The sequence below is a fragment of the Sander lucioperca genome, chromosome 12 (genome assembly GCF_008315115.2).
Source record: "Sander lucioperca isolate FBNREF2018 chromosome 12, SLUC_FBN_1.2, whole genome shotgun sequence".
Taxonomy (NCBI): domain Eukaryota; kingdom Metazoa; phylum Chordata; class Actinopteri; order Perciformes; family Percidae; genus Sander; species Sander lucioperca.
Window position 1 is genome coordinate 14,974,263 of NC_050184.1, and position 26,359 is coordinate 15,000,621.

A 26,359-nucleotide genomic window follows, 5' to 3' on the forward strand; every position below is an offset into this window, starting at 1 on the left:
AGTATGTTGTTCCGTGTCACTGGGCATTTTTAAGTTGGTATATGGAAATCCTGGAGCTTTCTTAGTGGGTATGCTGTGTATACCTGCGTATCACGTGGACTACACCACTGGTACCATGACTAAGAGATTGCTGGGAGAATAGTATACAGCAATAGATGTTACTATGTCGTGTGCAACAGAGGATGTTCCCCTGGACCTGCTAAAAGCCTTGAGGCAGCTTACAGAGTGAGAAACTACAGCAGAAATACATGCAAAAATATGTTAGAGTTTTAAATCCTATCGTCTCAGTAAATTGGCAAGGGATATTTTTATTGATTTCAGCAACATATTTGAACTTGTTATTCATTCAAATGAAGGTATTATAATTTGTAGTAGACCACTCGTAAATTTAGTTTGTGCCTGAAATGGAATTTATGAATTCATTTTAGAATTGAAAAATCCTTCTGTCCATACTGTATCACTGATTCTTGCATGAGGCCCACTGAGTCTAATATAACTAGAATTAGCCTAAAATAGCCACCATGTGGTACAGAATTAACATAACACAAAATAATGTCAAAGTAATATCAAAACAAATATTATTTATGTAGCATTGTGACATGCCACCGATACCACCCAGATAATTGTTGCTCCAACAACAATGTACCTTGATGTAGCACTCCAGACAAAGCCACTAGTGTCAGTGGTTGTGATCAAAACCCTTAAGACATGAATTATTTGCTGACGCATTTGTCACAGTGTTCCCTGCTACACCAGCAACATAAAAGTTCTAATTTCTACAGGACATTTCAAATGCGACAACCCAGAGGTGATTGGCTTGCCACACCTAATAGGACAACTCATGTGATAACCAGGGAGATACTGTAGTTATGCGTTTCCTGTTTTGAATCGTATGAACGTATGCTGCTTTGAACAAAAAATTGGCACCTGCTCCATTAATATGAAAATATATATGAAAGGGCATTCTTTACTAGGTTTGATGGTGTTGCCAGTATGAGGTCTGTAACTCATCATTGTACCCATGAGCACAGTTATGGCCTCTGTAGGCTATAGCCACTTGATATGTCTGCATCAATGACCCTGATTCCCATGATATCAGTGACAAGTATGATTCTAACATGTCAATGTCTAACATGACAACCTGCGGTTGCACAGTACGATAGAGTAGGCTGCTGTAATCCAGAGCACCATGGGGCTCTTATCCCTCACAGAGCAGCACTTCAGGCTGCCGCACTGTAACTGAACCTCCTAAGGCACCAAACCTGGGGCCGAGTCATCACGGGAATGAAATTAGTAATAAAAGCACACTGTTAATTTTTTCATTTGAGAAATTGGCGTGTTTGCCCATTTGGTGGACTGGGTGGGAAACGATCATACTGTAAACCCTGAGACATAATTTAATCCATTCCATTGAACAATTCAACCACAAAATGTGATCTGTGTTTTACAGTTTATCTAACGGGCGACATCACAATGAAAATACAATCCAGTGAGGAATTTCACTGTATTATATTTAACTGTAATCCATGGTACACTTTGTTAGGGATGCACTATTAACACAAGTACGCCTCCTAAAATATCAGACACCACCATTACTTTTAAAAACAATGTAGCTGTTACAACATCAGAAACATAAGACATGAACTTTACATGTAATGCACCAGGCTGCGCTCATTCACTGTTCGTGCTTATACCTATGAAAAGTCATGCACTCATATTATTTGTATACAACCCACGTAACCGGGAGCCAGGACATATAGGGCTGCAGGAGGAGTGGGTGGATGGGTCAAACAAACACAGGACTTTCACCCAGGAGGCACATACGTCAAGTTGCGTAACAATTACTTTAACCCAAAACACAATCGTTTCCTAAAATTAACCAAGTAGTTTTGTTTCCCATTCCTAACAAAGTAGTTCAGACATACTTACATTACATCCATTAACCCAAAACCACAATCTTTTCCTAGATCTAACCAAGTAGTTTTGTTGCCTAAACAGGTTCTGCACTGCAAGGGCTTGTGCAGGCTGCGTAGGATAACGCACAAAGAAATTGTGCATAACTTTTCAAAGATATCATATGAACAGTTGTATGAGGATACATTAAATAGAATTATGTAATGGGTTAATGTAAGGTAAGATACCTAATTTCAGCCAGATATTGGCCTAGTGGGGTATCCTGAATTGGTTTTTGGTGCATCCCTACACTATATACATATAATGAGCAGATAGCTAGATGTGTAGTGTGTTTTTCAGAACAGTAGCTAGCTAACTCTCAGGAAGCTGTGAACACAGTACTGTATTAAAGGCTTATTATGGAAATGAACAAACAAGTCGGACAAAAGCATTTTTAGTCAATGCTCTTGTGATGTGGTCATCGGCCAAATGACACATTACTTCACAGAGGCCCTTGTGAGTAAAGTTTCAGTTTGATACATTTATGTAGAACAGTACTACTCTGGGTTTCCAGGCTGGGCCTTTAAGACAATATGAAAACAGCCCTTATGCTGAATTTAATGATGCTGTCCATGCAGGTTCTGCACAGACCTTAGCCTACATCTATCAACCATCTTAGGTTAGGAGTGGTGGGCCCTCATTCAAGAAACGTTTTGTTCACTTTAACCTTGAAGTAACTGTGCAAGCATTTCAAAGAAATACAAAAGAAAAAATGTAAACGGTATCTACAGACCTCATCTATTCGGCATTGCAAGAAATATGTTTTGATATGTACATGATCATTTGAGAAAATTAGTGCACTTGCTGAGACATTAGCATGGTGATTTTGTTTTTTATATCTAATGGTATAAATGGCGGTAATGTCTCTCATATAGTATATATTGTGATTCAGACATCATGCATCTCTTATTTGGGAATTCTTTCACGGGCCCAGGATATACTTTGACAAATCTACGAAAACGGAAATAACAAAGAAAAAAGCCCTGAGGCCTTAGCGGTCACGTCAGGCTTCCTAGCATCATTACCTGTGTGATCATTGGTCTGGTCTACTCTCTGGGTACTCCTGTTCGTGAGGACTTGATGATGAACTGAAAAATACCTTAAACAAGGAACTGACAATACCTTAACCCTGATGAGCACATATTTGTACCACTCCAGGTGCCTCTAAGAACTCTTGATTTAATTCAGATGTGGTGCAGAACCAGCAAAACAAGTAGTGACACTGTAGTGTTTTTTCTACTAAAGACTACAAACTCTGACTGAACCCTAAAGCTAGATGGGTATGACTGCAGATTTGAGGTCAATTCAGTTTCAAGTCGAACAATTCAAACTAAAATAGTTAACTTTTTTTTTTTACTTGATTCGCAGAAACATTTTGATATGTATAACAAAAAATAGCACTTGATTTTCCTTTTTTTTTTTTTACTTTAATTGGACTCCAAAGCTGAATTCACCTCAATCTTGAAATACTGAATCACATAAAGACGTGAAACAGAATGAAAAGCTAATAAAAAAGGACAGAGTTGATAAGAAGTCATTTCCAATCTCTAGCAGCAAACAAAATGTTTGTTGACTTTGTAAATGTTATTGATATGTCAATGATTTCACCATGGTTTTTATCATGCAATATCATGTATAAAGACATAATGTTGGGGGTGGGACGGGTCGGGGGCAAAGATGAATACTGTCCAGTGACTTATATCATGATAATAGTTTACTTTCTGTTAACTCCTGAAATGCAGATGTTGCCAAAATACCAACAACTATCATGTGTTAACATGAAGAAAAAAAAACAAATAATCTGTTTTTGTTTTGTATAACAAAAGAATGATATACTGATATTTGTCAAGTACTTCTGATGAGATCTTTGTTTTGTGTTAACTGCAGAATCTTTCCTTTCTGTTATGGTTTACTTTCTTTGTATTTTGGTATGATGTATGATGATTGTTGTTCTGTCACATCAGACTTAACATCTCAGATTCAATTTTGATTGACTAATGGATGACTGCTTGTTGAAATGTCAACACCCAAAAATGTATAAAAGTCTATTTATAAAGTTGCTTGATCGTGGACAAGTGGACAGAGTCTGAAAGAGGCTTGTTGCTTTTCATGAATTATGACATGCTGATTTTGATTTGAAAATTATAATGTCTAATTAATTCCTATTTGTGAATAGTATTCCAACTCACCATGATGACAATTTCTGTTATTGAAACACATTTTGAGAAGGTCGAATAAAAATATTTTACATTCAAAAACATGATCCTGCCTGAATCAATGAATAATATGGATTTAAAGCAAAGCAATGCACACTATTTTGGTACATACTGCTTTATATTGTTTTCTACCATAGAAATGTCCTGATGCCAGTATCCACCATCATGCACAAAGTTGTGGTTGAAACAGGACTAGTTATGTAATTAAGAGCCAAACCAGAGCATCCAGTTCTGCTGGAGTGTTGAGGGTGAGTCACACAACCAAAAATATCTCACAGGGCCTTTGCACACAGATGCGCACTAAGAGGGTGGCATAGTCTGAGACCGCCTGTGACTTGAGAATCCGCAGCTTGTCACAGTAAGTACCTGTAATTCATCAGCGGGTTCATCCTCTGTGTGGTCTGCTTTTAGCAACCACCACACTGGTCACCCAGCAGTGTTATTTATTGAATTCTGTTTTGTATCTATTTGGAACTGTAAAGCAGGATGAGACTTAGATACCACAAGGCTGGCTTCACTAAAGTACAAAGTTCTACTTTTAGAAACCTCAAACGTTTCACTGCCATTTAGGTTTGGAACTGACATTTAAGCAAGTTAATTCTTCACCTGGGACCCAAACCAATTACAATCAAAGCACAACATACTACAGCCAAATGATACAGTATATCATTTCAGCATTGACATCAAGTACACATACATTGCAAATGTGATTAGGCCCACCATGGTACCTTGTATGTTTTGTGTGTACTGTTTTTGAATCTTAGGGCAAAGGTCCAGACCATGGTTAATGTTTTTTAACATTTTATACATTTGATCTGGTTAGTTTTGGTTTTACATTGCAATTATCCAAGCGCAATAAAGAACTATACATGACATACCTACAGTACATCCTGTTATCATCTACATTAACTATGTCTCCCGATACTTGTATGCCCTGTTTACACGTACATGGTTATTTTGAAAAATGGAGACATTTCCCTTCGTTTACACGCAAACGGAGAATTCGCCTCTGAAAACGATTCTTTCTAAAAACTCAAACATTTTGGAAAACTTTGTTTGCACGTTTGCATGTAAACTGAGACAAATAGAGGTTTAGGCAGCCGAGGAAGTGAGGAAGAGAAGAGAGAGGAACTGATGTGTTGCTGTTGTTGCTATTTTCGGGATTCTGATTGGCTAACGTGGGCTTGAGCTTCTCATTACACTGCCACCTACAGGTTTGGCATGCTCTTGACGGCATTTACGGCGTATATACACGGGTATGTGTAAACAAACACTTTTCTGAAAACTGACAGCTGTGCACGATGTTATTTTTGAAAACGGAGAGGTTGAAATGTCCGTTTATGAAAATAGCCGGCCATGTGTAAATGTAGTAGTAATTGATTGCTTTGTGGACGGGCTTCCCCATCCTCTTATCCTCTCTCTAGTGTCTGAGGTTTTGTGAGTTTTTTTCTAATTGACTCCTGCTCTCCCTGTGCTACTGCGTCTTATTTTGTTTTGCTGCGTTGTTAAGAAGCAAGACACGGAAACTTTACTTGGGGATCAAGGAGCTACAGCATTTATTTAGAGACAAACTGAAACATAAACTGTACATTTACTACCACTTAACTGCTAATTTATTATCTACTCTGAGCTCCTCCATCATCACTCTCTCTTATCTTGATCCACCACACACTCGATTGTCTACACTAAGCACTCAGCTATTCCTTTTAGGAGCTTCCTTACTCAACATGACGATAGCGGAGAGATAGACAGAACTTCCTGTAATTGGTCCAATGGTCCGAACCATCCAAACACTCAAAACGAATCCCAGACCATGATTCAAGTTGATCCGGACCGAGACTACCTATTTTTGTCCGACCAAGATTTTGCTGTTTGGTCCAAGGGAGGTTCTACACCTGTAATTTTGGTTTGAATCAAACTGAAATGTCTAAAGGTCCAGACCAAACGAGGTAGGTGTGAAAATACAAAAGTCTAATCTGATTTTTTACATTTTCATTACTGGTTTCACATGCACACACTGCCTGTATGGTATATAATCAACCACAATAATCCAGAGAATAATTATTTGTTTAGTGTAATAGTAATGAAACTAAACTAAGAGTCTACAGCCATGCTTGTGGCTATGTGAGGCTGCACATAGGCTGAGCCAAATGCTAACTTCAGCATGCTTTCATGATCACAATGACAATACTAACATGCTGATGTTTAGCAGGTATAAATGTTCCCATATTCACCATCTGAATTGAATGTGTTCGCATGGGGGTCATCCCTATGTTCCCTCAGCCCTGTCCTCCCTCATTTCTATTAAATTTCCCATGCATGGAAATTAGTGTCTTATGTTCCCTTAGCCCACATAACCTCCTCCCCCACCCCCTGTTTGTATTTTATATTTTGGATATGTGACCTTATATTCCTTGGGCTATAAAACTTATCATCTTGGTTTAGGGGTTAGGGTTTCAACTTTATATTGAAGGAACATAGACACGCTCCCTCAGCATGCTAACATTTACTAATTAGCACTAAACATGACGCTGAGGCTGATGGGAATGTTATTATTTTTGCAGGTGTTTGGTCATAAAACCAAAGTATTGAAAAAAGTATAACTTTGACCTGATGATCACCAATATTACTGTATTATAATTCATTGTAAGGGGGGTTGCACCAAATTTCATAGGAAACCACTGGATATTTCACTTAAAATGTCGACTTTATGGTGACGTAAGGAAAAAAAGTCAAGGGACCACAAAAGTCAGTAGGATTCATCATCTGAGAAATATGAATGTCTGTTAAAGATTTCATGGCAATCCATCAAATATTTGTTGAGATACTTCAGTCTGTATCAAATTAAAGCTGATTGGCAAAGCAATTTATAAATTCCTTCCAAATAGAGCTACAGATGTTAAAAACTGCGAATGCATGCTGAAATTGTATAGCTTTTTCTTGGATTGCAATTTATGTTGCTAAAAACACTGGTCAATTTAACAGCTAGGTCACCGAAGCAGTTGTTGATCTACAGTCGCAGGTTTTTGTAGGTTAGAGGAGGTGTGAAATGAGGGTAATAGAAAAAATTTGACTAATGGCTCCACACCTTGTCATGGCATTGTGATCAGTGGTTCGGGAGTCTGTGTGGTCCTTCTCTGCTGCTCTCAGTCCCACTCGACCTACCACGCTGTAACACTCCAGAGGCAAAATCTCTTTCACTTGTTTACAGCCAACCTACCACAGTCAGCCTCACACATGTAACTGTTTTTTTGACCTACCACACTGTGTGACAGCCATTTATCAAGATATTGAACTTAGAATTCCACTCTATGAATACGCTGCAAGAATTTCTGTTCAATTCCTCAAAAATGTGGATCAACAATGCTGAGGTTTCAGAAATACAGCATGTGCATCTTCCATAACAACAATACAATTAAGTTCCAAGTCTTTCAGAGATCCATAGAAGAAGGAGGGCCACTCCTGTTTCAGTCACAAATGTTCAAAACAAATACAGGCACAATTTACTGTCCAATCTGCAGCAAGAGGTTTTAATAGTAAACACATGACAAGACAATTTACATCACAATTTAGCTGTTACATCACACAAGTCTATATACGTAAAGGGCCTGAGGCATTATGTTTGAACAACAATGATATAATTTATTTATGTAATTCATTCAATAATTTGAAATCATGAGAACAGATCTAATATGAACTTTAAACAAGTACTAAATCATAATAGTAATACCTGCTTCAAGTTAATGAAAAGGACTTGCACATCTGTGACCAGGACCCAAACTCCAGTTTCCTGCATGAAAGGCAACCACTCCAACTTCCACACCCTCTTCTACAGTGCAGGACTGAACATTAGCATTTGACATAAATCATGAAGTGCATTGTCTTCAAACATGGACATAATTCTTTGGATACTGGTCACACCTTCAGGCAAGTTTTAGAATCTCTGTTTCACCTAATATGTGTTCCCTATAGAAAACCGGACCACCTGATAAACCGATAGACATAGGAAAAACATGCAAAGTCTGCACAGAAAAGTGTCCAGCAGTACCGGTTATGTTAAAAAAAAAAAACTTTTCGCTGTGTGAGCCACCACTAACCACCGTGCCATTGAACACCGTGAAACTGTTCCTGTGTGACTAAAGGATTGACGTGAAGGCAGTGGTGGTTCAAGCTGGAGCCCCGCGGCCACCACAAGTTCCTTCCAGTCCCTTGATGTCCTGTTTGTTTTCTATTTTGTCAGAGCATGGTGTGCCGACTGGTTACTGGCCAGAGGCTGTCAGGAAGGAAGAGACTGACCACAAACTGTCCTGCGGTCAGTCACACATGCAGTAAGATCTGTGTGTGTGTGTGTGTGTGTGTGTGTGTGTGTGTGTGTGTGTGTGTGTGTGTGTGTGTGTGTGTGTGTGTGTGTGTGTGCGTGTGCGTGTGTGTGTGTCAGAGACCCATAGAGATACAGCAGTTTTCCGCTATAGGTCTATATTTTTGACATATCACTTAGGGTATCTAGGGTACCTTGCTCTCAAAGATTTGAGCTATTTTTCCAGATGTCAGACTACATCTACAAAGTATATACAGCAAAAAATGAAACATACTGTACTTTTTTGGCAACACTGTGGTCTTTACTTCATGCTATATGTACTGCAGCATATGTAAACAGTTTAAAGCAGAAAAATGTCCTGTTCAAACCATGACACTCTCGTCATTTCCTTACTCTGTCTGAATATCAGATGCAGTTCAGTGTACAGTAATATAGAATATCAGCTTTCCAATTTCCAAAAGGAAACTGACACTGTAATACTTCTATCTCCAAAAGCTATGTTGCCCGGAATACAAGGCAAATTGATTTTTAAATTTGGAATGTTTTTCATGCAGTTTTGATGTTTCAGAATGCAGTTCTGTGATCATTTGGCTTGAACCAATTTCCTTCGCACAAGGGACAATGTCAGCACAAACAGTTGTTTTTTGACAATGTCAGCAGTCATGAAAATAGTTTTAGCTTCATAGTCAGCATCTGTGTTTATCGGAAGGTGGTGTTGGGGATGATAGAAAGAGGGGGAAGGAGAATGTGTAGGTTAAAGATAAAATGAGGTTAGATGGTAAACAGGCTGACAAAAGATGTGGCCACCACTGCACTGATCGACCGTCCTGTTTGAGTGCCGGCCATCCTTTCACCCACGCAGCCTTGACGCAAGCGAGGTCCAAAGGTAATATTTAGGAACGCATGAGTACACGGCTAAACTCCAAACACACCTCGCTCTGAAACAAAAGTTGGACGCTGGGAAGAAACCAGGGAACTAAACATGTGGAGATGCTCTCTCTCGCTCTCGCTCTCTCTCTCTCTCTCTCTCTCTCTCTCTCTCTCTCCAGTAGTGATGTGAGACTATAAATATTAGCCAGTGTACTGGGCCATCACAAGGACTTTACTGGACACGTAATGTAAGAATTAAACTAGTGATACCACCAAAAGTCAGAAATACTTTTTAAAACCAGGTTGGAAGACTTAATACATTTTTTAAATTTTTATTTAACAATGTTACATTCAAAAAGTAAAATTCATGGATGCTCTCTATCGCTGGTGTTTGCTTTCTGCTTGCCCCTCATCCTTCTGTTGAGCAACGGATACTCAGAAGCCTCTGTTTACCACATAAAAGGTAAGAACTACTTCTGCTTCCCTGTACAATTATTACTCAAAATCATGTGTTTGTACGCCCCAGCACAGTCCTGAGGTTGCTACTTTATGGCCACAGAGCATAAATCAATGCTTGTGACCTTAGCCATTAAACCAACCCCAACTGGCTGGTTGCAGACTTTGTCATCTACACCCAGACCTTGTATTCAGCCCTGTGGGGCTCTTCACAGCAGATCAGTATGTTCCTATTGATCCCATTCTCAAGGTGACTGACATATACCCCATGAGGACAGCTCCCGCAAACCTGCAGAAATGGGAGGATAATTCACTGTGGATGCTAGATTTTGACATGTGCCTAACCCCTTGCAGCAGGGCTTTCTGTATTTTGCCGTGAGGGCACAAATGTATAGAATCTGCAAAGTTTTGATGTAACCTGTAAACAATGTTAGCTTTCAGCTATAGCAGGGTCACACATGGAACTGGACAGGAAAAGAATGGAAAGAAAAGTGGACACATTGATATGTCATTATGGTGCTCATTTCCCTCCACAGGCATGTGTTCATATAAAGACATGCACTACAGACCAGGAGAGTCTTTCCGGAGAGGCTGTGACAAGTGCTTCTGTCATGACTCTGGTTTCTACTGCTTCGCGTGAGTAGATTATTCCCTTCAGGTCATATTAAAAGGTAAAGTAAGTGATGTTAATCCAATACACCTTTTGTCACATTCAGTGAATGTCTCCTCATGGTCACCTAGCTCTCTATTTTCTGTGTGCGCAGAAAAAAAAAATCAGGTGTTAATGCCTGGCTGTGTAAATGGAAAACCAACAGAAAGGAGTGCACGGGCCAAAAAAACACTATTTCAGCTGACAGTTGTTGGTAGGGGGGGATGGGGGGGAGCAGCATGTAAATGTGCCAGTCGGACAGTAGTTATCTGTCCGTGAATCTGGGGGAGCGGCGCTCCTGAAGGGGGGGTGGGGGGACAGTTGAGTTCAAATAACAATCTTTGCGCAGCATCGCTTACTGCACCTTTAATTGATTTCAATTAGACAAAGCCGTGCTTGTGGGAATTCTGTCATTGTGAATAGTTCTTTCTCCTTCTCCTAACATATCCTCTTCTCTGTCCTTCCAGGCCAATGAAGCCCACCTCCTGGCCCAGGAAGTGCCGTCGGATCAGGACAGAGTGTGGTTACACGGTCGTTTATAAAGAAAACCCACTGGTGGAGTGCCGGGCCTACAGCTGGATAGGCTGACATGCTGGACTTTATTATTTACCTATATTTAAATATGTAGATAATGTATGTTATAGTACATACTGTGTGTATATATATATATATATATAGTTTTAGTTCTGGACAGCATAAACCTTGATATTATTGTAATGAGTTTTAATGAGGACAAATCAGACTTTGATGCTTAAGGTCTTAATTGCAAACGGAGAATAAAAGAGGGGTGACATCTCCATTTACAGTTCAAGTCGCCATTATTTGTTGTTTGTCTGTTGCATTTGGTGGTGTTAAATGCAATCATGTCTTCTAAGTGGTATTTCTGGTAGTAATTCAAATTAGTACAATACAGTGTTGCATAACAAACAGTGGTCACAGGTTCTGTATACTGTACAGATGTTGAAGCCTTGTTTGGAAAATATTGTTGGGCTATATAAAGCACCAATTTCGTCTGATGGTCAATTTTATCTCATCTGAAATTTACAGAATGAAAACATTTCATATACAGTACTGCATGGTGCAGTGGGATGGAAATTTACTATTTTTGTATTTTAGTGCTGGACAGGTAGTGTACAGTCGGTTTATCAGTGCTTTTTCACTGAAAAGAGCTGCCTGCTGCATCTGGAAACTGAGTTGTGCTGAGTGAGTGTGCTTTGCACGAATGTGGTGGTACCGATTTTCCAGATTTCAGCTGATTGGGAAGAAACCTGAGAACCAACCACATAATACAAAAAACATTAATTTGGAAAGACAAATCTCAAATGTGCCTTCACAATGAAAAATGCCTCTGAATTATAATAAAACACCACTGCAATAAAAAAAATAAATAGATAAAAAAATGCCTTCTTCAAAAATGCCTCTCAACAATAAAGAAACGTGTATAATAGGTCATATCTCCTCAACGCTGTATCAGCACTGGTGTATTGTCCGGCTACACCGCTCATCTATTCTGGGATAGGGGAAAAACACTCTGGCTTGTTTGTATTTCTTTAATCCAATCACTACCGTCCTTGCTGGCACTAATCCCTGGATGGAGCTACGGTTCCCTTGAAAAAATAGATGACAGAGGTAGCGGAAGGGGAGGGACATCACGCGTTACAGACTCACTAGATGTCAGGCTTTATGTACATCCGTTGATCCAAACTACTATGAAAATAAACCAATAAATTAAAGCATGTGGGAATTAGGTTTATCGTTAGGCAAACTCTTGCACGAATAGCATTAAGATCTGCCCTGATGCAGGTAACGTAGTGCAAAGATGTTCGTTCATATTCTCAAGCCAGGTTTCAGAATGCTGAAAATCACTTTCATTCAGAAAAACTGAAAATGGCAAAGAAGTTTCAAATGGGCCTATTGACCTAGTTTCTGGTTGACAATATCTGCTAAAATGAGGTTCGCATTAAGTCAAGGAAGGATCAGAATGCCCTGGGTGTGCAATTCCCCACCTCTCTTAAGCCCTAAAGAAAGGGCGTCATCACACCCTGATTGGCCAAGAGCAGAAATACACCAAGCTGCTCTCAATTCTTATTTAGGAGCCAATCCCCACATGCTGCGCAACAGGTGAACTGAGTAACCCTGCAATCAATTTGGGGGGAATTGTGACATCAGCGTAAACAAAATGGGGAAAGGTAAATGACAGCAAGTACAAAAAAATTAGGAACAGCTACAAGAAAAGCCAAACAATGCCCTAAAAGTGGTTTAAAAAAGTTATTTATATATATATATATATATATATATATATATATATATATTTGGCACCATGTGTGTCCACTTACACATAGTCAATCCATTGTTAATGTAAGAATATATTGATTTTGAATTGTCGCTCTGTGGAAGCTGTCTTGAAGGTCTAGAGAACTAATTTAAGTACAGATTGAAAAAAAATAAAAACTGGAATAAAACATGGGAAATGCATGAGAAATGTTATATGAAGTGAAACATGTTGAAGAAAAAAAAAACATTGAGGTAAAGTTTCCCTTGTCAGTTTATGGTTATGATTAAAAAAACTTTCATGATCTTAATGTTGTGGGTGTTGTATATTGTACTGCGGCGTGTTTTCCTATTTGCTGTTGTGCTTTGTGATTTGTTGAAGTGTTTTCCTATTTGCTGTTGTGCTTTCAAATTTGCGTCGTGTTTTCATATTTGCTGTCGTGTTTTCCTATTTGCTGTCGTGTTCTCCTATTTGCTGTCGTGTTTTCATATTTGCCGTTGTGCTTTGTGATTTGTTGAAGTGTTTTCCTATTTGCTGTTGTGTTTTCATATTTGCCATTGTGCTTTGTGATTTGTTGAAGTGTTTTCCTATTTGCTGTCGTGTTTTCCTATTTGCTGTCATGTTTTCCTATTTGCTGTCGTGTTTTCCTATTTGCTGTCGTCTTTTCATATTTGCCGTTGTGGTTTGTGATTTGTTGATGTGTTTTCATATTTGCTGTTATGTTTTCCTATTTGCGGTTGTGCTTTGTGATTTGTTGAAGTGTTTTCCTATTTGCTGTCGTGTTTTCATATTTGCCGTTGTGCTTTGTGATTTGTTGAAGTGTTTTCATATTTGCTGTCGTGTTTTCCTATTTGCCATTGTGCTTTGTGATTTGTTGAAGAGTTTTCCTATTTGCTGTTGTGTTTTCCTATTTGCCGCTTTGTTTTCCTATTTGCCGTTGTTTTATGATTTGTTGAAATGTTTTCCTATTTGCCGTTGTGTTTTATGATTTGCTGTTGTGTTTTTCTACTTGCTGTTTTGATTTGCACTTCAGGGCCACCGTATTTGTACAGATACTAAAGCGCTGTTTGGTAAATGTGTGCGATTTTTGGGCAATAAAAACACAGTTCACTTAACGTGACTTACTGTATATTTGCACTGCAATTAATCTGGCTGCACATTACACTGTACAAAAGGTAAACAGAAAGAAAAGCAACTTTAAAGTACATACAATGTAAAGCCAATGATTTTTTTTTTAAACATTTATCATTTTAATCATTCTTTAACATTCAGTTGTAATGAATAATAGCTGTAATCTAAGTTTGAGTCAAATTGACAACTTCCCTTTCAGTGTAGCAAGAGACAAAACAGAATGATATCCTCCTCAAAACCGATGCTACTTATACCCCTTTTCACTGGCCAAAAAATCCACTTACACCCACTAACATCTGGCTTTTTGCAGTGGGAAAGGTTACAATCAACTTTCCCTGGAGGAAAGTGTAATTTTTAGTTTAAGTTTAGTAGCAAAGTTATCAAGTGAATATACTGCAGAGTTTGCAGTTATGTGCACTGTATTGGAAAGCTGTAGCAGGAAAAGTTAACAGCTTTTTTCCAGCGCGATCTTGACATTGGATGCGATACACCAGAAAAAAAATAGACACTTACTCATAGACGCATACTCATCTACTGGCAATAGGAGTCCATCTGCTATTTTTAGCAGGTTTCCTGGTGTTTAAAATCCCCGCATTTACACACACATTTGGGTAGAAATGGGGTATTATATGACTCAAGTGTCTGACAGTCAATGACTTACAGTAACTAAAAACCCCACCTTAGTAGCATTAAAAGTACATTGTGTAATGTTTTGAGTTGATACCATTTTGCGCCTCCATCTTTAAAATACATTAGCTAAAGAGGGACATACCTCTGCCTTTCACGCTTTTACACTCAGTGGCACCGTGACGAATGCCAGGGGGAGATTACTCACGACTGCCGGCAGATTTGAAAGCCTGTTGAAGATGGATGATCACACCTATTCTCAAGGACATGTAACGGAGTTGCCAAGGAAGCCAAAAAGAGAATTAAAACGACAACGCGATAGGCAAAGCAACAAGACCAAAGTTAATATTGGAGTGGCTTTTCTAAGATGGAAAGATATCATGAGGAGCAAGGATTTTAAAAGGCAAAGTTGCCTGCTTTCTTCTCGACAGGTAATTCAGCCTATTCGTGTAAATTCAAAGTTTTATAGTTGCTTTGCTATCTATAGCATGGTTGTGCATAATGTCGTGATTTCCCAGGCAGCCAACTCACGTCATGTAGTTGTAACACAGACTAGGCTAGAGAAATATATTAAAAACACAAACCTCCGTTGCTTCTCTCCTTTGTCTTTGAAGGGCTTCCACTCTATCCTTGTCATCTTTGGAGAGTGTCTCTTTAGTTTTTCTTTGCCTAGGAGGTCTCACCGATCCACTGCCACCGGCTCTGTCTTTTGGTTTTTCTTTACCTTTCCCTCTTCCTTTAGCGTTCCCTCGCTAACCATCGCATCACTGATCTCTGACTCTGCTCACGGAGAAAAATATGTAGCCTACGCTGTAAACATTGCCTTACACTATTATTCTCGTACAATATACAGCATAACGATAGCACTGATACTCGTACTGGAAGCCATGTTAATCTTGGAATAATACGGCCACCGTAGGAGTTAAAACATGCTCAGAATGGGAGGGGCTAGAAAGTGATATTCAGATGGTTGTTATATACAATTTCACCGCTAGATGAGAGAGATTCTTACACAATGTACCTTTAAGTGCGTAATGGGCTCCAGTGGAAAAGAGCATCCTATTCTCGATCTGGTGTTGAAACAGCACATTCCACAGGAATTTATAAATCAGTGAGGGAAATAAAAAGTCTTCTACATAGCTCCTCTAGTATAAAAACTCAACATCTGACAGATTGAGTTTAAGGCTGGTATGTTCAGAAATTGGCCAGGTCGAGCTGCTGACAGCATCTGGTTGTGAGGACTGCAGAGGGGAACGAGGCCTGTACGGCGTTTAGGAGGCTATCAGGAGGTCAGCCATGGGTGGCAGAGGCACTGTGCAGCGGTGGCCCTCCTCTCCGGATGGTAATCCAACATGCGAAGAAGGAAGTCTGAGAAACCAGTAGCGTCCTCCAACAGGAAGTGGTATTTCTCCACCAGAACGTCGTAGAGTCTCCAGAACCTCAGTGGACCGACACGACGCAGGTCACCTGGATGACATCATGTAACCAGTATTACACAAAGGATGCTCACAAGTAGCAATTATGAAATAATTTACTATGATGATATCAATAAAAGTAAAATCATACTAGCACACAACATACCTAAAAAAGTGAAGTTGCAGACCTACCTCTTCGACTGAAGTACTCGGCAGAGTATTTACCCGAGAAGGCAACAACTGGTGGGATTTTACCAAGCAGCTCCATGATCTGGGCTATATGGTCTGAGTTGGATTGAGAGAACACACACACACACACACAAATGTACAGTACACATTAGCATACACTGCATCAACAGTTACAATGCAGCCACAGTGTAATCTCATGTAATCCTGTGTCAGTGTTTGTTACGCCTCTGCCATTGCAACGGTTGGCCATTGTCAGCACACTGTACTAACTGACCTTCCTCCAGGGAAATGGACTCGCCAGCTTTGGGTTCAAACAGGGAGTCTCCAGTGAGCAACTCAAAGGCCTGAGAGAATGCAAGAGAAAATTACAGGGTGAAATGTGTGGCCATGTAAGTGTTTATAAAGAGGACCAATCCCAACCATTGGATGGATTCCCATGAAATTTGGTGATCCACTGACTTTACATGGCACATGATTCCCAGAGGATTAAACCAGTAAAACATGTTGAACTTTGTGCTTACAACATCCTAACAATAAAATACTGTCACACATATCTTTACACTTTCATTCCCATAATATGGTAATTCCTGCAGATAAAAGTTGCCAAAAAAAACTTTATTCTGACACCACCCTCTGGCCAGTTATTACATTTGCTTCACCACAAATGCTAATGTTTGGTGTACCATATAATTATGAAGGTTACGTTTGGAGGGTTCCTCAAGGCTCAGTGTTAGGCCCGCTATTGTTTCTTTGGTTATTAAGTAATATAGCCTATGTAAGGTCTCCAAAATGAACATTCTTGTTATTTATTATTTCTTGTTATTAGTTATTTGCAGATGATACAAATTTATTCTAATCTTCTGAGAAAAAGTAATTTTTCCATTTGATTGTCATGCAAACTTTTGAAATGTCGCAATAAGACATTTTCTTTTCCATCAAATGGTTTGGGGCGAATGAACTAGGCTACAGTGTAGTTTCATTAAAGGTTGGCACTATGAGCTACGTGTGGCTGTAATCTGTCAGTAAACAGGCAGAGTAGAAGAAGTAGAATTTGCTAACCAGAAACAAGACAAGTTGCCTTGGCCATCTAACCCATCTACGAGAGACAAATGGAGAGGTCTTCAGAAATTTGCTGCTATTGGGCAAGTTTTAATAATTTTTTCATGTCAGCTAGTATAGGCCACAAGCAAAAGGCTCCTAAAAAATGTATTTAATCATGTGACCCAAATCATGTAAACCATTCTATTTAGTGTAAAGGGCACAGTTTTTAACCGGTGGTAAACGTTGTGAAATGGAACTAGTTAAAGCTACATTGTGTAAGAATTTCTCCCATCTAGCGGTGAAATTGTATATGACAACCAACTGAATATTACTTTCTAGACCCTCCCATTCCGAGCGCATTTTAACTCCTACAGTGGTCGTATTATTCCAAGAAGTACGACTTTGTCCGTGAGTGTTTCTTCCAGTGTAATAATAGTTTTACGTTATTTTGGTACCATTTCATTGCTAACATCAGCTATCAGGTTCCCAAATATGCAAGCTAATGTTAGTAAAGTATCAGTGCTTCCTTGGTGACTCAGTTATCTTCTCCCCCTCCCTGGTATTCGTCACGGTGCCACTGAGTGTAAAAGTGCAAAAGGCAGGGGTATGTCCCTCTTTGACTAATGTATTTTAAAGATGGCGGCGCTACATGGCTGCCGCCATTCGAGCGACTCGCTCATATGTATTCTGAATAATTCTGAATGGCAGATTCTACGCGTACGAGAATACTTTGATTAGTTGGTGGAAGTAATTACATTATATTCATGAATGAGCACATATTTGTGAAAGAACAAAGTTTTTTTTTGCTAAGAATCAACTAAAAAAATTATACAATGGAGCTTTAAGTTAAGGCCACAAAAATACTTAGTATTAGTAAAACATCAGTGATTGGCTTAAAATAAGTCACGTAAAACTACTAAAATGAGGCGCTTTCACTAGGGACATAAATCCCGGTCTCACCCCCTTGGTGCTTCTATACTTTGTCATCTTCATTCCTTGTTTGCTCTCCAATATTTACTACATCCACGAGAGGTTGGCGCCTAATAAGAAATGTAATTGTGGGTCGTTTTGAGCTGCTTGCATAATCCACCCATATGATCGCTATAAACTGCTTGCAAAATTGACCCATACGGTCGTTCTCTGCGTGAGGAAGGGCTGTCTATACATAAACGAGTGTATAGGCAAACACCTGTAAAACAAATCCAAATTTTACAACTGATTGTAAACAAAACTACCTATCAAAACCCCACTGTTTTAATTAAGTCCCAAAAAGCTGATATTTTTTTTGAATGAACATTACACCCTCATTCAGCCATTAACGTGGCTGCAGACTCTTGTCTTGTTTAACTGTGGCACAAACTGATACAGTTTATATCACAAAACATAAACTAAAGCACATATTTTGTTTTGTTGTCAACAGAAACACAGGTAAACCATAGCAATAGGGTCTGTTTAAATTTTTAACCTCTTCTACCCCATTGACCTACTGGTGGAACAGTCAGTATAAACTCTTGCTATGCAGCCAAACTTTGTTAAAACTGTTGAAGATGTATTCTAAATTCTAGTGAAAGTGCCCAAAGACATACAGTCAGGTTGAATTTTCAGAGAAATTTGTATGAAAATGATTCGCAAGACTATCATTTCCAAAACATGGAGTCTTGGGTTTGAATATTTCACACAGTGTAAACATCATATTTTTTATGGTTTTACCCTCACCATGCAGGCGACACTCCAGATGTCAGCAGGCGGGCCGTACTCAGATCCCAGTAAAACCTCCAGTGAGCGATACTGACGAGTCTGAATCTCCTCAGAGAAATGTTTGTACTGGGCCAAAAAAGAGAAACAGACATAGCAGACAGAAACATTTAATTTTAAGCTTATAGTGCATGTTTTAACACAGTTATGTGCAAAGAAATGTAACCCTAACCCTTTTTGACTAACCCCTATATGATACAAAATTCCTTGTAAAGAAATGAAGAAATGAAAAAACGCAACATATTCAGCGCTCAGGCTAATGCAATATGTTAAACATTATAATGCCTGTGTGTAAAGTAAAGAGCAACTACTGACCACCCAGCAGGAGCTGCCCAGGTCAGCAATCTTCACTGTAATTTCCTTTAAACTGTGTGGGTTCAATTGCTCCTTCTCTGAAAAAAACAACAAGAAATCACGTATTAAAATTCAAGAAAAAGTTGTATAAGAAATTCTAATATTGGACAGTTAGTTTAGTCTATCTCTGATAATTTGGGTGATGCATTTGCTTGATTACATGTTAAACTAAGGCTTTAAGCCTAAAGGTTGTATTAATATATTGTATTTCTTATATAGTTTCTTTTTTTCAGTTAACATTAACAATATGTGTGCACAGAGCAAAGACTGTATATTAAAAGCCTGACATTGGCACACAGTTGACTCCATGTACATCTGCTTTGTACACACATATCATGAACCCAGCTCAGCTGTAAACTGTCCAGCTTTGAGACTTCACTGTTAAACAATCTCTAGCATCTTTAGCAATAAAAAAAACCTGTGGAATTGGCCTCTTTCCTAGTCAGTAGAGAGGAGGGGCTGCTGTCCCCTGCTGGTACTTTGTGGGACTGCTCCTCCAGACACAGCAGGATGTTCTCAGGCTTGATGTCTGTGTGGATGATTTTACACTGAGTGTGGAGGTAGTCCAGGCCCTGCAGAACCTAAAGGAAACACAAACATCATGTTACCTTCCATACAAGCAGTACAATACTGTTTCTGACCTATGACTCCATCATGGTAAACTGGTGGATCATAGAGATGAGGATGACAGGGCCTAACACGATGTGACAAACCCCTGAATGTCATATATTGTGTCAGCCAACTCTCAGCAAAAGAGCAAATAAGCCTATTTTTACAAACAGCCTCTAAAGTGCACCAAATTGATCAACTTAAATGAAGATACGTCTTTGCATGATCTTAATTTCTTAGGTCTTTGCGGTTCTTTACCTGAGTTAGTATTTGTTTGACCGAAGGCCGCGTCAGTCCAGGATTTCCGAAACATAGCTGCCAGTCTCTCAGGTCAGGCCCCAACAGCTCCAGCACCAGGCACATGTCTAACCACCAGGCATTAAGGTCAGTTTTACATGTCTGCAAGCTATTGGCTAGCAGTATTCACTGTATGATGTAATGCAATACTGCCAACATAATGCTATGTATCTGTTTTGACATCTCTGAAAACAACTCTCTGTTAAGAGTTTGCAGAGATAAGTCATTTATGAGATTTATTCATTTTATTATAGGCTAGTGGATATTGACTGTGTGGCCATTTGATAGATGCATTTTAGTGGCTCTTTTAGACACACAAGCACACACGGTGTCAGGTTTAGAGTGTGTGTCCAAGAAATGACAGTCTGTAAAAAGGATACGGACCCCGTTGACCCCGGCCAGCTTGAACTCATCTAACAGCTGAACGATCCTTTGACTGGAGGGATGCCGGCTCATAGGACCACTAGCCTGATTAAAGAGAGGGGGAGCAGTGAGAGGAAGAAGCTAAAGAAGGCTGACAATAATGTAAGGACAGGGAGAAAAATAGAGAGGAAAAGCATTTAGTATTTTTGTAAATAGCAATTTAGTAATGGTGAGGGCATTGTAGAGAGACAAATAGAAAGGTGGAAGGGGAGATGGTTGACAAGGCAAATTGAGAAGACAAATCAAGAGAAATAACATTTTACAGAAAGAGTAGACATGTTAGAGAGGAGAAACACAAACAGCGGGTCACTGACGCATCGTAGGAGAGCAAGTTCATCCTGTCCTGCCTGGGTGAAGCCAGCCCCGCTCTTCAGCACCTTCACAGCAATGCGCCGCCCTAGCCTGCCAACACAGACACCGGATCAGCTCTGCTCAGATACAGGACAGAATAGTCCACTCTTTGCCGAATCCATGAAAGCTGTGTTTTAGTGTCATACAAACATGTATTTTGTTATCTTCAGAAAATAATCATCATGAGAAACAAAGTTCAACATATCAAGTTGTGATGGACTAATGAAACCCTTTGTAAGGGACTATACACAAATAATAAGAGGGGAAAAGAAATGGCGGTGTGGTTATGCATATATAAACATATATTCTTTTTTGATGAAGGGAGGTTAGTCAGATTTTCTTCTTACTTAATATTTCAGCTTATCCTGCTTATGCTACTATTGTACTAGTCATGGTGACTGGTCAGGATGTGTCCATTTTGTTTTAATGTCAATATGATATCAAAACTGCAGTGATCTGAATGTAGCCGTTTAAAATTCTTTATCCAAAACACAGAGTCACAATGGAGACTCATTTGGTTAGTTACTGTACACTGTTACACACAGTCCAGTTTATTATATGAACTTGTTATTGGGTGTCAAGGTAATTATTTACAATTAACAATACATTATATGTTACATTTTACACTGTTGTGTGAAAAGTTGTATTTTAATTCATATCTAAAAATTAGCTTCCAGACCACAAAGCGAAAAGATTAAAAAGTGCTCTTGCAATTTTTCACCATAGAAACATCAAGCTAACGTATTGATGCAACACACAGTGAGCTAGCTTAGCTAGTTGTAAGATAGTTAACTCTGTAGGTAACTTTGTGCCAACGATTTTCTTTTTTTAATCCAAACTATATAGAGTGGATGTGGTGGTGTCAGGTCATATAACCTTCCTATAAATGTGGACGTATGTTCCCAGCTTTAAGAAATATAGCCATGCTGTGTAAACCAATGAGAAGCAAGACTTTTGACTTGACTTGATTATATATCGCTTACTACAGCTAGCAATAGTGACCGGAAGTTCAAAAACAAAACTGGACATGGAGCAAACGAAAGAATGGTTGGGTGGCATGAGGTCATTAATTCACGCTCAGCCATCTTTTTATTAGAGAATTGCTGGAATCAATTTAATTTTGTCACGTTTACAATAAGTTGCTAATTCCAATTCTAATGTACACATTGATGGCAATTGTGAAAAGTATTCCATTGATATAACATTTTAATCATATTACTTTTCGAAATCAAGAGGATGGACCAAAGAAAATACTAATACTGCCAAGAAGGCAGTTTTTATTTTTTAAGTAAAATTTAAGATTCAAACCCCCCCTCCCTCCCCACCCCGATAATTTGTGTACAGTCCCTAATTAAACCCACCTGAGGTCCAGACACAGCCAGACAGTGGAGAAATAGCCCCAGCCCAGCTTAGACACCACCTGGTATCTTCTGTTGAAGGTGTCACCTATCTGGACAGTGTGGTATCCACCTGAGGAGATCAAAACAAAATAAATCTTAGAATAGACAAGTCATCTATTAACTGAAATGTGAAACCTTTACAACTTACAGTATACATTTTTTCATGTGGTGTTTAGAAAGCCTAGAGTGAAAGGACTAAAATGTGTCACTAAAGCTATTTCTGGCATTACAACATCCTCTAAGCTATAACATGTCTGTAGTCAGTAATACATTTAAATATCCCAGCGGGACACTGAAACATTTTAATGCATAAGCTTAACTGTTCTCTTTCAGCCAGCATGACGCTGTCAGGGTACAATGGCGGACTCAAATACACGACTCAGAACTCGGAGTAAAGGTAAGTGTTTATTGTTCGATGAACAAATGCAGGCAACAGTACAAAATTGGCAGGCAGAAGATGTGGTTAGGAGTACAAACAAAAGGTCTGGTAACTCTGGACACATACACTGGGAAATAACGCTGGAAAGAGAGACACACAAGGTACTACAACAATCTGGCAGGGAACAAATGAAACAAGGAGGGTATATGTACACGGGGGATGAGAAGGACAACTACACACAGGTGAATCACATTAGTGCGGGGACAGGTAATCACAAAAGGCGGGAAACAAACAAAGACAGGAAGACAAGTGACCAGGAATGCAAACGAACAGAGAATTTCAAACTAAAACAGGAAGTCCATGAAAACAAACAGAAAACAAAATAAGAGCGGGAGCAGGATGTGACAGACACAAATGTCTTGGACATCGTCAGAGATCTTAAAATTGAATCTCTACTTATTTTTTATTTAAAGGGAACATGATATAAGGGGGTAATATGATTTATTCCTGTGTATTCCATACCAGTACATCGCCTATACATCATCGCCTATACATTGTATATAATAATGTAATGTAAAAAATGTTTTAGTCCCTGTGGCTCGAGGGCACCATTGGTCCAGACTGAAATACAGTGTACCTCTACAAATATTGAATGGATTGTATTGAAATTTTGTGCTAACCCTGATGATCTCCAATGACTTCAAACCAATCAGAATCTAAAAGAATTGTTTCAGACATATCTGGACAGGCTTGTCTTATTTGAAGCAATATACTGTAGCTACAACTTCATCAAGAAAGGCCGTACTGTATGATAAATGTAGCAGCAACCTGTTCCCATATAGCTGAAGACTGTAGAGATTTCAAACCGTTTCCCACCTGAGCCTGCTGATGCCACAGTCTGCTTGTTTATGAAATCACTTGCGCTACCTCGAACAGGCTGCTCTCAGGGGACGGAGAGGCCGAGGATAAACGTGTGGTGATATTGGCAGCGGTGAATGAGTACATCTGCAGATGATAAGAGTGAGTTAAGAGACTCTGCTGTACCATAACAGTATTCTCTGGGGTCCTCAGAGTCCTGGCTGTCCTTTGGATCCAGCTGCTCATGGCATCCTAGGGCCTCAAAGTTATTAGACGACTTTGCTTCGCTCCTACACACACACGCACACACACACACACACACACACACGCACACGCACACACACACACACACACACACACACACACACACACACACACGCACACACACACACACACACACACACACACACACACACACACGCACACACATACACACACACACACACACACACACAAGTCACATGAAAATTTGACTCCTTCTTTACTGCCTGTACATCCTCTGCATACAGTACGTGCATGTGTATGTCAGTGTCGAGTTGCTGGGTACAGCCAGGAGAGTTTAACTACTTTTAGATTTTCACATAGACTGAGCTGAGAGTGGACAAGCAGCATCAGAAGTAGCACTATTTCTGACCCAACTGTAAATCATTTTGCAACCTGATAACTCTGCATCCCAGCTGCTTTAGATATCGACTGTAGAAACGGTTGGGTCACGTCATGTCTGAGAATACTGAACACAGCTTTAGATTTCTGTGTGGCTGGAGGGACATGGGTTTGATGTGAGATATGGCACCCTTGTTCTTAGATTTACTGAACATAGTAGAAAGTGCAGGATTTCACTTTTTTAACAGTTTGATGATTGCTAATTTTCTTTTTTCTTTTTTCTTCAAAATGTGACATATGAAGACTTGTGAGGACTTAACCCTTTGATATTGTGTCTGAAATTCTAAACTACCATTTAGGTCACTCAGGTGATGTCCAAAACAATTCCGGCATGCTTTGTTTATGCCTTGCTAAACTTAACTGCTCCAAACTGCATTGCTGTGGTCATGGAAAAAAAAGAAAAGTTTATGAGCCGAGCTGCATTTTGATGACATCAAGCAAGAATTCAAGGTTGTATAACAAAAATGAAAATGCTACGATAAGCTGTTTCCACCAAAAGTCAAACACACGGACAATGTTGTTTACATCCAATAACACTGCAGGTTTAAAACGCAAGGTGTCTGATGTTAAATTACCCAGTTGCTTCCAGTGTGTCAAGTGCAATGACCAGATTTTTCTACAGTATCACAGGTAAAAGAAGTCCCATACTTACGTGTGATTCTGCTGAGCAGCTATATTCGCGGTGGAGCGGGGACTCCTCTGCATGGTGTGCATTGTTCAGCAGAAGTAGCCTGCAGACACAGCACATCAGAGCTGATTATCTTATTTTAAAAAAACTGGTGGATATCTGAAGCCTGCAAAGGTCAGATACAGGAGCAATAGCAAGTAAAACTGCAGCACCTTTAATGTTGCACCACTTGAAAACAGTCGAGCAGCTGAGATGTAAGGGGGGGTCCGGTACTGTAGATCTCTCAGGAGGCTGGGAACGCCAGCAGCAGTAGTCAGCAGGGTCTAAACATGGAAATCCCCAGCAGCCTCCTCATTCACTGCCACTGCCAGGCCTTTACCTGCTTCACTGTGGCATTTATCACTTTCGCTGATCTGACAGTTGGTGTCTCTCTGTATCTCTCTATTCCTCGATTTCTCTTTGTCTGCTACTGTTGGAGAGCCATGACAGAGATCAGAGGCACTACAAGATAAGAGGAGTGTTGCGTGAGGCCAAACACACCGAGGAAGGAGAGAGAGTGACAGCTGCTGATTCACCCCACCGTCTCACAGGGAGTTTGACCTTTGGGGATCACAGATTGCTAAACCTGGCTTGAGAATGGGATCCCCGTCCTCCAACAACATATCAAGTTTCACAATAAAATCATTAAAACAAAGGTCAGCTGAGAAGGTTCTTTTTTCTTTTTTAAATTGGGCATCCATTCCTGTCCTTTTCTTATCTGTAATGTTACCCATTGAAGGGATAGATCCCAGGTTAACTATGATAGGACTTTTCTGCTAAATAATTACATATAAACTGTACCCATAAAACCCATATATTTTACATGCAAACTAACAAAGTCTTCAGTCTTTTTCAGTTTTTTTTTGAAGAAGTGGAAAAACACATTCTGCCTGAAAACACATGGTGTCATTTTTATAAATATACATGCAATAGTTTCTAACTGTGTGTGTGTGTGTGTGTGTGTGTGTGTGTGTGTGTGTGTGTGTGTGTGTGTGTGTGTGTGTGTGTGTGTGTGTGTGTGTGTGTGCATACATCTTTAGAAAACTTTCCACTTCCCAAAGCCTGATTCTCTGCTCTCTGTTGCCAACACCACACTGTTAACACTCCCTCTCTGACATGGCACAAGATTTCCTGGCTGATACGGCCGCGCCAAAGGGCTGCTGGGTAATACAGCACTGAGCAAAGAGAGAGAGAGAGAGAGAACTGATGGTGTTAAAGGGGAAAAAATGAGAGGTGAGATGTGTGTTTGTGTATGTGTGGGGTGTAATGGGACTTAAATGTGAGAACACTTGGCCTTCACCTCTCAGATATTGAGGGCCTCTCGACCTCACGGGGATAACTGTTCATAGTCAGATGACACGTTATCACAGGCCCTTATGTGGGCCTCTCAACTATTCTGACTATAGAGCACACTGTGGCTGAAGTGGTGGACTTGCATTGTGGGCTTGTAACCAACATGGTTTTAA

The 26,359-nt window shown here is 39.6% G+C and overlaps 1 protein-coding gene across 2 annotated transcripts; it reads right to left on the reverse strand.

Annotated features, from left to right (window-relative positions):
- Positions 1 to 15,521: 15,521 nt before the first annotated feature.
- si:ch211-220i18.4 (SRSF protein kinase 3) lies at positions 15,522 to 25,404 on the reverse strand. Of its 2 annotated transcripts, XM_031286901.2 has the most exons (13): positions 25,067 to 25,404; positions 24,879 to 24,957; positions 23,750 to 23,853; positions 22,288 to 22,396; positions 20,890 to 20,977; positions 20,533 to 20,620; positions 20,114 to 20,220; positions 19,665 to 19,827; positions 19,208 to 19,284; positions 18,854 to 18,961; positions 16,371 to 16,440; positions 16,100 to 16,192; positions 15,522 to 15,959 (listed from the first exon to the last, which is right to left on the reverse strand). In XM_031286901.2, the coding sequence occupies exons 2-13, from the start codon at positions 24,938 to 24,940 to the stop codon at positions 15,775 to 15,777; spliced, it is 1,254 nt and encodes a 417-aa protein (XP_031142761.1). In that variant the 5' UTR covers positions 24,941 to 24,957; positions 25,067 to 25,404; the 3' UTR covers positions 15,522 to 15,774. The 2 variants fall into 2 exon arrangements, with proteins under 2 accessions (XP_031142761.1, XP_035864359.1); XM_036008466.1 differs by lacking the exon at positions 25,067 to 25,404 and having other exon boundaries at positions 24,879 to 25,060.
- Between the last annotated feature and the right edge of the window lie 955 nt (positions 25,405 to 26,359).